The sequence below is a fragment of the Leguminivora glycinivorella genome, chromosome 7 (genome assembly GCF_023078275.1).
Source record: "Leguminivora glycinivorella isolate SPB_JAAS2020 chromosome 7, LegGlyc_1.1, whole genome shotgun sequence".
Lineage (NCBI taxonomy): Eukaryota > Metazoa > Arthropoda > Insecta > Lepidoptera > Tortricidae > Leguminivora > Leguminivora glycinivorella.
In genome coordinates this window covers 19594451-19607245 of record NC_062977.1, presented here as the reverse complement: position 1 = coordinate 19607245, position 12795 = coordinate 19594451, and the positions used below count along the sequence as shown (strand labels likewise).

Here is a 12795-nt window from a genome sequence, read left to right as displayed (position 1 = left end):
TTGTCAGAAAGAGTTATCACCAAGAACTGTTATCAATTTGAAGGGCGAATTTACACGGGTATGTTAGATTTATTGCTCCTAGGAAATTATGTAGTTGAGAAAATTGTATGTCAACTTTACCGCTATGGTGTGTATTGCTCTAAAGTCATTTTACGCTTGCACCTGATTTCAGATACCTACATATGTGGTAGAACTATTGAAGTTTTTAGGCAGATATGGCATAAGACTTTACTTATCCATACTAATATTATAAATGGGAAAGTGTGTGTGTCTGTTTGTTTGTCCGTCTTTCACGGCAAAACGGAGCGACGAATTGATGTGATTTTTGAAGTGGAGATAGTTGAAGGGATGGAGAGTGACATAGGCTACTTTTTGTCTCTTTCTAACGCGAGCGAAGCCGCGGGAAAAAGCTAGTATACATATACATTGGTTTACAGGAAACTAAATACCTAGTAGAAATAGCGTACGATTATACAGTTTCATTGCAACATTCGATAATTTACCTAAGACCCGTTGTTGTTCCAGTTGTTCAGCAACTTCATCACCATGTATCCTCTTTTTATTGTTGATTAGGTGCCAATCCTTTTGTAGCGGTGTCACTCTGGATTAAGTATACATTTTCCCGCAGTTACTTCAACTTGTTCTCCCTTGTTACAGATGGTACTGACGTCCATGCACAAGTACCGGCCGCGTGTGGTGGTGGTACGAGCGAGGGACGCCGCCGCCCTGGCGTGGGGTGCTCCGCATTCCGCCTTCTCTTTCCCTGAGACCGAGTTCATCGCTGTCACTGCTTATCAGGTTAGTATTACTGTATTACATCTTACTCCAGTGTTCACCTTGCTGCAGCATCGGTCACGCGTTGTGTTATGTGATTACCATTCCTGAGACTAAGACCATTGCTGTCACTGATTAACAGTCGTGTTAATATGGAAGAGTGATAGAGAGAGACACAAACTTACGATATCGGCGCACAAGCGATTGTCTCCTTTTCTAGGCACTAGTTACCCAAATTGGTTTTAACTTTTGTAAATTGAAATAAATGCCATTTACTAAATAAAATCCCTACCAAGGTAATATGCAAATTTGTGACGAAGGGAAACCCCAGTTATATGAGCACACGTCTTGCTTCTCCGAATGCACACTCCATTTCCTGGAACGATTGATGATTCGCACTTATGTTTTTTTTTCGAAAGGAGGCGCCAATGCTTTTACTGACGAGCCAGAAAAAAATGCCACAGATAAAAACATGGTTCCGATTGCCACTCGAACGGTCATTGTGTGTTTAGGAAAACAAAAACCGACTAATTTACTTTTTGACCATCCACTTTGTAGGTCGCATTATCTGATTTCGTAATTGTGTTGAAATGCGTGAATTCCACAATAGAGAACCGTTAGTCCTGACAATTCTTGGAGATGATAGGAATGCCGCTCCCTTTGGAACTGATAGTTTGTTAATCCAGCAAACATTTGGTGGTCTAATTTTTGGTTAATTTTACCTAGGTAGTTAATCCTTCTCTTAGTACTTTGTTATCTTTTGTGCGTTTTACCTTATCTTTTTTATCAGTTTCTTATTAAGGTTGAACAAGACAAAATAATGTAACGGTTTATACATACACAATTAGAACCCCAGCTGATTTTAACAATACCAACTATAGTGCCTACTGAATATAAATCAAAGTATCAGTATACAAGATTCAGCTTCATGAATTTTAATCCCATTTATTCGATACATCAATAAACGTGTATTTATCTAGTTAGTAGCAGAGTCCCCGCTGTTTGTTTTGATATCACAAAGGCTGGGCAGTGTACCGTTGCGTAATCCTGCGTACGTAATTAGGTCGGGCGTCTTTGCAGCAGCGGCGCCTTTCAAGCTGACTGCAGTGAGGCGCGAATGCTTTCCCGCGCCTATTTACACTCCCAAGTACCCGACACGCCAACCTTAAACTGTTTTAATAAGAACTAAAATTGACCGGTAACGCATTGGAAAGTTTCGGCAGCTTTGTGGGATTATCCTGGATTGGGTAACGGGACCGGACAATGCCAGCAGCGTATCATTGCGCATTATCCCCGGACAGACGGACGCCCGCCGGCTAAAGCATTGTTGCGAATTACTAGCGAATTAGAATACCGCTTTTGTAGCCGCCGACACCGGCGTAACTAGGTGGCACTGGCACACCGCTGCAATTACACCCCGACAATAGGAAAAATGTAGACCGCGTCTTCGCAGCCCCTAAATCAATCTCGGCACACTCAAGTTTGTTTAAACAAAGCGAATTTGCTTAGAGCCCTAATTACACAGAAAAAAACTGGCGACAGTCGCCAATATGTGAAACCGTCACGCAAAAAGTGAAAACGCCTGGCGTGTTTGTGGCGTGACGTCACGGGCGACAGGGCGGGCCAGGGGCGGCGCCGAGCCAGCAAACTCTGCTCCGCTAATCGGCTAAATTTGGAAGTCTGGTATAGCTGTAGTGGTTCAAGCTTTTAGCACTCATTTTTATCTCAGCGGGTGCATTATCGACGACGGTGAGCGCTGGCGCCGCCTTATCGAGCCCTGTAAACATCGTTAGAAGACTTCGCAAGCACCCAGACTGTTTACGGTCCGGATTTCGCTAAGATAACTCGTAACAGTCATAACCACAGTGGGGAATTTCGTGGGTCAGGATTGTAGAAAGTAAACACCGTGGCAATTATCGCTCTGTCAACAGCGCCACCTAATTTAATATTTAATGTTCAAAAATTGCGTAAACTTATTAACCAAAGAGTACATGCCAAGGATCGGGTTTCGCAGTAGGCGAGCTACGCCGGCGCCTGAGCTAATTGGGCTGTCGCCAGCCACGCCACATGTGACAATTATCCCTTACAAGCTATTAGGGATGCATGCGGAAACGGATGTTTAAATTGCATTCTCGAGATAAGAAAGTTTCCGAGCGACTAAACCGTTACGGCGGATATAAATGTTTGATAGACGCTAATTATGACGGCGTATTAATTATTGAATTTCTACACTGCCTTATCGCATAATCTAATTTCAATTTTGAAAGCGCAAGCGCGATTTTAAACAAATGAATTTAATTTCCTATCTGTAACAGAATTGTAACGTTTTTTTTTTCTTTGTCCACAGAATGACCGCATAACTAAGTTGAAGATCGACAACAATCCGTTCGCAAAAGGCTTCAGAGCGTGCGGCCAGTCCAAATGCAAGAGAAAGAACGTCGACTCTGAAGCGTCGGAGAACACAGAGTCCACTGAGGCTAAGAGAGCGTGTTCTGACGCAGCGTCTTCATGTTCGGAAGAAGGAAGCTTGCGCTCCGCTTCGCCGCGATCGCCGCCTCTTGTGGAGTCTCCCGCTCCGCTTGTCGCCCCTCCTGAGAACATCACGCCGCCTCCGCCTTTCTGCCCTCATGAACTGCCCTATTTAGGGCATATGCCAATGCCTATGCCCTTAGGTCTCTGGCCTGGACCCATGGCAGCCTTCGGATGGCCGCCCGCGCTCCCCCTTCCCCCGCCGGCGGTGCCTTCACCCCCTGTGCCGGCCCCCGCGCCCTGCCGCCGACTCAAGAGTTTTACAATAAGCGCTCTGTTAGGCGAGGGGTGATTCTTGCCACCATGTAATGTAACTTGGTGTTAGTATAAGCTCGACGGGCATTATTTGCAATAGATACTTAAATTGTAGATATTGTTGAAAAAGTTATACGTTTGGTTGACGTGCGTTCATAATTACCTCGTAGGTTTAGTTGTGAAATACTATATTATGTTGTGATAACAGTGCCTTGTATAAATAATATTTATGTTTAATTTTTATTATTAAATGTAAGTGAAATGTATCTGAAGATAAAATATCTCCTTATATTAGTGTTAGAATTCTGTTATAAATGTCCAACACGGAAAAAAGGAAAGCAACTCATTTTACTGAAATAAACCAGTGAATTGAGTGAAAATCGAAATCTGGATAAACTTTGTACAGCTGTTTAGTACTTAAATCAAATGTTTATTTTGATTCTTTGGTTTCAATGTCAAGTAATAATATTCATTGAACAAAACACTCAAAAATATTCTGAAGAAAAAAATATTAAAATTGTATTTAATAATACTTAAAAAAGTAAAAATACCTATAGAAATATTTTTATAATAAGTAAGTATAGAAAATTATACATATAGGTATAGTAGACCTAATTTATAAATACTTAGAGTCCTATTATAATTAGGTATCTTTTGTAGATTTTTACCATAAATACATACTATTAAAACAATTTGCTTTTATTATTAGTTTAACGAACCCCCAACTATTAAGGTATCTGTACACTATTCCGGGATAGTAAAATGTGGTACATTATTCCGGGATACTTTGGTTTTTGTCGCAAAATAAGGAAACTATCAGTAAAATCTTAAGTTAATGCAATATTTAATTAACTATAGATCAAATAGAACCGAAAAAGTCGATTTTCGGATATTTATCTTATCTTTTGAAGCCATGAGGTACCTCCAAATGCGTCAGTCGCAACCACGCAGTGGTTTCTATGGGCGTGTTTGACGGTGAGCTTAACGCGGCAGCGGAATTTCGTAAGGGTTTGCTGTGATGATGGTAAGTTTATTGATATTAAATTTGTATCATAATTGTCTTATAGTTATTAAAAGACATTTATATCATCTTTTCAAGTTAATTTAAAACATATTTTTATTAAAATGCCCGCTCCCGGAATAATGTACACCATTTTGACGAGGTGTACATAATTGCGGGAGTATCACGGAATAACGGAAACACAGTCCGTAATGTTTTTGTGTCCTATTACTATTTACGGTTTAGTATATTTATATATTTGATGTAAATACATTAAGTAAAGATTACAGATTATAGTGACATAATTACGGTACATATATTTTTTAGATTTTAATCTCATAATTGAATACGAAATGTATACTCATTGAGTAATACGTGCGAAATATTAGACTGTGCCATCAATATTAAATTTGTTTTATTTCATAAAATTAAAGCACAAAGTTTATTTATTTCAATGTTTTGAGTGTAATTGTTATATAATCTTCCAATATACTAAGAAAAAAAATCTTGTTTATGTTTTAATATAGCCTTTTTTTGACTGCCGTAATTAAGTACACGACTTTATATGAGTGTATCTTATTCCGGTATACTTATATAAAGTATATTAAAATATATAAACTCATAAAATAAGGTACAAAGACCCGGATATTATGTTCTTAAACTTCCTTAGTTAGCTAAAAATTTTTATACCGCATATTGGTTTGTCCGTCAGCCAGTCTGTCCGTCTACGATTTAGCTCAATCATCATTCGTACTAGAAAGCTAAAATTTACATGAGGACAATACATAATAGGATAGACATATATAAATATAAAATAGTACCTATGTAAACCGATTTCATCAAACATGGCTAAGAAGAACACTCTCGATTAATTCAGCTCTTTCAAACGAAAAAAACTAATCAAAATCGGTTCATCCATTCGAAAGCGATGCATTAGACAGACAGACAGTGAAACTTATAACACCCTGTCGTTATATCATATAATCGATATACCGTAAAATATCATATTTCCCTTCCCATTCCAGCTCACCAAAATATTGCCAATTATAAAAAATACACTCTGTATAAGCATTTATCAAAACGATATGTGCATTATATATTTATGTAAACAATATTTTTAATTCGTTTCTTTACATTATGCTTCAACAAAGTGGACTTTAAAGATATCCCGTAATAATGTACAACGACTCCCGGAATTAAAGCCATACCAAAATTGTATCCCGGAATAATGGGCAAACTAAGGGTTTAGTAAAACAACGGTAATTTCTATAAATTAGAAGTTACGATGCAAAATAGTGTCTTAAATCAATCGTAGAAGACTTATCCTCAAAATAAAATAGTTAACACCACTAGAAACCTCGCATTTTTGTTTCAAACCTCACTTAAAGTAGGAAACGTCTTAAGTTCCCGTAATATGGTACAGTTACCTTAGTGCGTTTTCACATTATCCGATCCGATATCGGATGTCAGACCGATATCCCATACATTACAGGCGCCATCTTGGATTTTTTCCATTGAAATCCTTCCGACATCCGATATCGGATCGGATAATGTGAAAACGGACTTACTCGTATACACTTAGAGGTACCTATAGAATTACCTAATAGTTAATTTGAACACAAGTAGGTACAGTACACCTGCATACTGTTATATCTAAATGGTGCAAACACAAATAACGCATTAATTCAATTGTTTCACAGTGGCTATATATATATAATATTCTCTTCGGTTACCGCGATAGTTACTCATGAAATAAAACTATGGAAACGGATTATATCGCGTATAATGAATTTACAATTCATCCCGACGTTTCGAACACTTTACAGCATTCGTATGGTCAACGGGTGACTGAGGAAAAATGTGCAAAACGTCGAAACGAAACGTCGTGATGAATCGTAAATTCATTATACGCGATATAATCCGTTTTCATAAGTCGCTATATACCTATTTTAAGACGATACGATACAGGTCAATTCTCCATACAAACGCTCTCGACTATTTCCTCCCTGGTTTTTGAAGATAGAGCAATGATTTTTTTCAACACAGATTATTATTATTTTGATCTGTGTCGGACCGTTTTGATTTTTTTGCTATTTTTAACCCCCGACGTAAAAACGAAGGGGTGTTATAAGTTTGACGTGTCTGTCTGTCTGTCTGTCTGTCTGTCTGTTTGTCTGTGTGTGTGTCTGTCTGTGGCATCGTAGCTCCCGAACGGATGAACCGATTTCGATTTAGTTTTTTTTATTTGAAAGCTGTGTTAGTCGGGAGTGTTCTTAGCCATGTTTCATGAAAATCGGTCCACTAGGTCGCGGTCGGGGGTTTTTTCAAAATTTTAATTTTTTTATTTTAAAAGACGCTAGAGCCAATCAAAAAATTCTAAAAACGGCCTTTTTCAATATGGCTCAAAAAAAGGTGTGATACTCAAGATCGGTAACAGTTAGCCAAAAAATCTAAACGGTCCGACACAGATTATTTCATTGTTATTCAGATTCTCAAATTTCGTTCCGTTTAAATAAGTTTTGAAGGAGGAAACAGTCGAGAGCGGAACCTCGATTTTAAAGTTTTTTCGCAATAAGTATCTTTTAACTGAGTTATTCTTAATGGACATTTTGTTTTTCGATAAATCTAGTTAACTAGTTAATAACAATAGTATATTAATTTAACTGAAATTCCCAAATTGAAAGGGGGACTCCTTTCCATTTTATAGCATTTTCGCTCCCGTAGCGTCTTAACTACTTTAATGGTGCTCTCACGCTGGCTGTCATAAATGTTATATAACATGGTGTGACAGAGACAGCGCACCATCGCGCTACTGTACAGTGTGCCAGCACTTGCATTTTATCCAAAAGAGAGCAGTGTCTTTAGACAAATTTTAACTTGATGCCCAAAGTTGGTTGGTAGTATTGACGTATTTGATATTAAATAATAAACGTAAAAAAAAAAATTGTTTAAAATTCATGTTTTATTTTAGCAGGTATGGTGATTTTTAAAATTTTACTTGAGTCTACGAGGGTAAAAATTTGTTTATTTTAACTTGGAAACCCTCGCAACGCTCAAGATTATTTCGCTTGTTCGGGTATCAATATTGACACGTGTCAAACCACTTTGCCCCCTTGTAAAACAAATAACTATTGCTCGCGCACTACACAACTCGTAAATATTGTAAGGCAACTTGTAGAATCTATTCAACAAATCTTACACAGCCTGAATATTTAGAATAGTGGCGCCACCTAGAGTATAATTAAAAAGATGATACATTACACCACTCAAGCATGTAAGGTAAAGGACCAAGAAGTTATCGCAGACGTCGCTAGATGGCGCAAACTAATTCATATTTGTTTTGTCGTTTTGCTTGGCACTTGAAACCAATTAGTTTCAACACTCAGGGTTTCAATCAATTCAATCTCTTTAATATTACATTAGCGCTCGTAACTACTCTTACTTAATATTCATATTACTACATATATTGTACAGGTTTTTAGTGTATGCAAATATCAAGTCTATGTGTAAAACAGTAATCATTGTTATCTTAGTGTAGCTGATTCTGTTTTGTTATTGTAATGGGACCCACAGGAAATATTCTATTATAGTACGCGAAAAGCGTATAAAAAAACAAACATATTGTAATGTAAATAAATTTAATTAACCACACATCACTTTCAGAAACATTTAAATACAACAAAATGGAGAATTACAAGCTTAGCTTTTATATGGGTCAAGAAAACATTTATTATAGCCTAACAGTTATAGGTACATCTATTGATCTGGAATCACTTGACTTGGTGCATTACAATAATTTGCTACAGTTACAGTTCATTCTATCCCGCTACAAGGTTTTGGAGCTCTGCACTTAGCTCGCCAGCGTCAATGTTTACTTTAGCGTTGGCTGTGGTTGTGGCAGGAGCACTGGATTCTCTGTTACAGGCCTTTTTATGAACAAACCAGTGCAGACGCTGGCACTCTCGGTCACAGTATTGCACGGACTTGCATTTAGAACACTTTTTGGCTGGCTTCTCCTCACCGCACGTACTGCAGTAGGGGATAGCATCAACAAAGCCCCTTTGACCGTTGATAGTGCAATTGATTACGGACAATGCTGGAGGAGGGTCTTTGCTTGTCAATGAGGACACCATTTGGTGGAATGTAGTACACTCTCTGTACGGGAACTCTCTAACACAATCCTTAAGGAATGTGTCCATTAAGTCGAGTGAAACTCCATCTTTTCCTGGCTTTAAGAGCTTCTTAGCAAACACTTCAACAATGTCATGCTTTTTGTCTTCTGCTGCTGGTTTCTGCTTATCTCTGATGTTATGAATTTCACGAACAATGTAAGAGAGGTAGTGGTACTTAAATGCCATGACTTCATTAGTGTCACTGCCCCGAGTCATCTCTTTCTTGCATAATAGTTCTAAGACCTTACTGATTTTATCAGCATTCTCTAGAAGACCAGGTATATGTTGTAAGTTGAGGGCTAATCGCACAGGGTGAATATTGACTCCCAAGACAAACTTGTGAAGCGGGTCTACCAGGAAGGAGGGTAAATAGGCTTCAGTTTGATGACCTTGAGGCACAGAGTAGTAGGAAACTTCAGTGCGAGGCACAAAGTTATTGATAGTGGCGACAGTGTGGTGGTTACCGACGAAAGCTGCCATTTGTGAGGCAGTGCGTCCTACGGAGTTAGTAGCCGTCGATTTGGCACCAGCGTCGAGCAGCAACTTACAAACATCAGAATTACCCGATAAGGCACCAAAATGCAGCGCTGTGTAGTTGTATTCGTGCTTCCCAGAGTTAACGTCCGCGCCCTACAACACATAGGATGGTCAATATAGATAGTAAGAAACAAGTTTCATACACGTTCCTCATATTAATTCACAGGTACATTAACTTACCCTATCGAGCAACAGTTGCACCATGTCCTTGTTACCCTTATAAGCGGCGTGTTGTAGTGCGGTCATACCATTTTCGTCGAAGAAATCAACGTTCCCTTTATGTTGCGCCAAGGTATTCTTGAACAAATCTAAGTCTCCTTGCGTGATAGCGTCAAAGATAGTTTTCTCAACGGAATTGTCTTCACCTTTTGGTTCCATATCGATTGACTACTTGTTTAGCCAGAAAATCAATTGAAAATGATAAGAAAGGATCAGCAAGCAACCTCAAAGCGAGCATCTGTCACTGTCATCTTTTTTTTTTATTGAGGCGTATTTACGTTCTATAAATGCGTGTTTGAAAAGACTTTTTTGGTTTTTATCAGTTAATTTGATCAGTAATCGCTTAAAATCTTATAAATTGGAAAGGTAAGTAAACTGTTATTATGTACCAATTCACCATAGCCTCAAAGCTGTAAAATACAGCCAAGTGTATCTTCCTCGATCTCACTTATCATGTTTCACTATTGAACAAGCCTTCGTCCGGACCGCTTTCGGTTCGGTACGCCCGTCTGATATAGCTGATATATTCTATTTATGATTTTTTGTTATGTATTTTACATGCCATACAGGTATTATATTAGTAGAACGGCGTACTGTACTGAACCTCTCTCTAAATTCAACCTCACATTTTGTAAAGACTGTTTTTTTTAATACAAATTGTAGGCTAAAATAATGAGTATCTAGGTTATAACTTATTAAAAAAAACATGTGCTGTAAGTCTATGGAATGGCGGCAGTGTCAAAACTTCTTAACAAAAGTTCTACACTACGTGATAAATTGTTTTATAATTATAATTTAAATAATAGAGCCGATTCTTTGGTACTTACAGTGTCAATTATTAGGACTACAATTTACATACAATTTAGTTATCCACCAAGGATCGTGATAATAGGATCATATCATCATCACTGGACAATTAAAAATCTGCCTTATATTTGCTTCATGTCATAATTGAAATAATGTTATACTGCCCAGTTGTTGTAAGATAGGTATTTTCAATAAAACGCCGATTACAGTAAGTATAAACAAATTTATTCTATTAATTAATCAATAGTCATAATGGCTGGTATGACTACTGATCGCTTGTGGGATAACATCAACAGCTAATACGAATAACATAATAATATTCTGCACGTTGCTTACATCAAATATTCTAACATCAAAAATCTTGAATATTTAGCTACTAGATTGAAACATTAATATAATATTGTGACATCAACCAACGGCTACTTTAAAACGAGTAAGTATATATTGTACGTATATAATATTTTATTAATTTTCCTATGAACATAGGAATTACCTAACTTTTAAGAATATTGAATTTTAAGTTGGAAATCTTGTTACGTTGTAATTAAAATCTATTTATAATAAAAATTAGGAGTGTATTTCCGTACGAAATTTTGTTTTTTAATATTACTATGCGTAATAGTTATTTGTTATACAAGGGGGCAAAGTTGTATTTTAACGCCGAGTGTGGAATTGAAAAACGAGCAAGTGAAAGGATTCTATAGTTGAACCACGAGCGCAGCGAGTGGTTCGAGAATAGAATCCTGAACTTGCGAGTTTTTTAACACACGAGAAGTAAAATACATTTGCACCCGAGTGCAACACAAAACTTTTCCCCTCACTATAGCGAGGAAACTACAATGCAAAAAAATGCGTTTATCACTGCTTTCAGTAGTTCTACAGGTGGTAAATCATCTTAATTACTAGATTCACCTACTTTTATCAATTTTATAGCAGTTAATTTGACTTTATTCAAGGTCAAATTACTTTACCCACTCGTGGATAAAATGCGTTTTTACCCGCTGGTATTAAAGGACAAAACACGTGTTTCCAAGCTAGTGAGGGGAAAAATAATAAGCCTGTGTGAAGTGCGTGTTGTCAATTATCAATTTATCATCGTTTCCCAACCCGCATATAAAGTTATAAATAATTATTTTTACTATTCACCAGTCCGCATTGCCCAGGACGGAGTGACGAATAGTAGAAAAAAAGAAAAAATATATTTAAAAAAAATGGAGCACCGATACAATAACATCAAAACCGAAACAACATCTAGATTTTTAAAGTGGAATATGTATGTACGAGTACAACCATAAAGAGATAAATCCTAATTTTCTACGATATCATTTGAGTATAATGTGTACTCTATACGTGGGTATATGAACTCTTTTATCAATTATCACACCGATTTTTATTCTACGTTACTATTATCTACACAGCATTTCATTTTCATCCTTAAAAACTACAAGACAAAATCCTAATCTACAAATATTTTTCTGTGAGTAATTTTCTATGGATAATTTAAAAATAAAATTATATATTATTTTAAATTTTTGTGAATTCATCGAGAAAGACATACACTACAAGGAGAATGTCTAAGACCAGTGGTTTTAAAATACTTTTTAAATTATACTTATATACCTACCGATATCTTTGGTATATATTTGGATATGTTCTTAAACATTTGTCTAAAACAAGTATTTATCTACCTCTTCTAAAATATATTAATGCATCAATACACGTTTCTCAGTTAAATGTACAATCCTTAAACATATAGGTACCTTGAGATAAAATAATTAAAATCACAAGCATTTACAACCCGCAAAAAAAATGAATGTGTGTGGAATAACAGAAAATTATGTATTTAAAGTAGGGTTTCTGTAAATATACGGTATTGTTCCAGCTTCAACCTTCATGCTTTATTAATATAAAGTATCTGTATATAAAATAAGCTACTGCTAACACATCGACGGCTTTCTGAATTATTTTGTTGTACACCTAAATATTTAAATATAATTAGAAATCTAGCACGCTAAAAGACAAATCCCGTTTACAAGAAAGATAAGTGCTTCCATTATTTTCTTACCTATGACCTAAGTTTGTCGCGACATATATTTTCATACAAAATTTATGACGAGATTAGTCACGTCACAATTAGATGCAACCGCAGACATTTTCTCAGATCCTAAATAAAATAGACGGATCAGCCACACAATAAATAATCTGATAAGTAATAGATTTTATATCAAGTTCATACTTTTTAAAAAATCTGTTTTTTTGTGTTTTTTTTTTATTATTTTGGACAGGTTACACATAGGTAATATATACCTACCTCCTAATGTAATTTGGCCTACGAGACCTAAATGCTAAAACGCCATGATCTAAATCAATTCAAGGACAAGTAGGTTTTATTATCTACTTATTTACACTGTTATTTTAAACTACGGATACTTAGATAAGTTAATTCATAAAACTTTCACACATGCATACCTATCATTTAAGACAGTTTTATTTACATTTTTT

General features: G+C 36.5%; 2 protein-coding genes across 2 annotated transcripts in view; one reads left to right on the top strand and one right to left on the bottom strand.

Moving 5' to 3' along the window:
* The window catches only part of LOC125227877 (T-box transcription factor TBX6-like), a 64027-nt gene extending 59808 nt beyond the window's left edge, over positions 1 to 4219 (top strand). Inside the window, exons 4-5 of the mRNA XM_048132255.1 lie at positions 658 to 798; positions 3122 to 4219. Of these exons, the coding sequence (XP_047988212.1) occupies positions 658 to 798; positions 3122 to 3595 (615 nt within the window). The 3' untranslated portion in view covers positions 3596 to 4219. The remainder of the gene's footprint in view (positions 1 to 657; positions 799 to 3121) is intronic.
* Positions 4220 to 8179: 3960 nt separating this feature from the next.
* Positions 8180 to 9715, bottom strand: LOC125227941 (ankyrin repeat and MYND domain-containing protein 2). The gene is made up of 2 exons (XM_048132350.1): positions 9448 to 9715; positions 8180 to 9360 (listed from the first exon to the last, which is right to left on the bottom strand). Exons 1-2 carry the CDS (start codon positions 9643 to 9645, stop codon positions 8377 to 8379), a joined length of 1182 nt encoding a protein of 393 aa, XP_047988307.1. The 5' UTR covers positions 9646 to 9715; the 3' UTR covers positions 8180 to 8376.
* Between the last annotated feature and the right edge of the window lie 3080 nt (positions 9716 to 12795).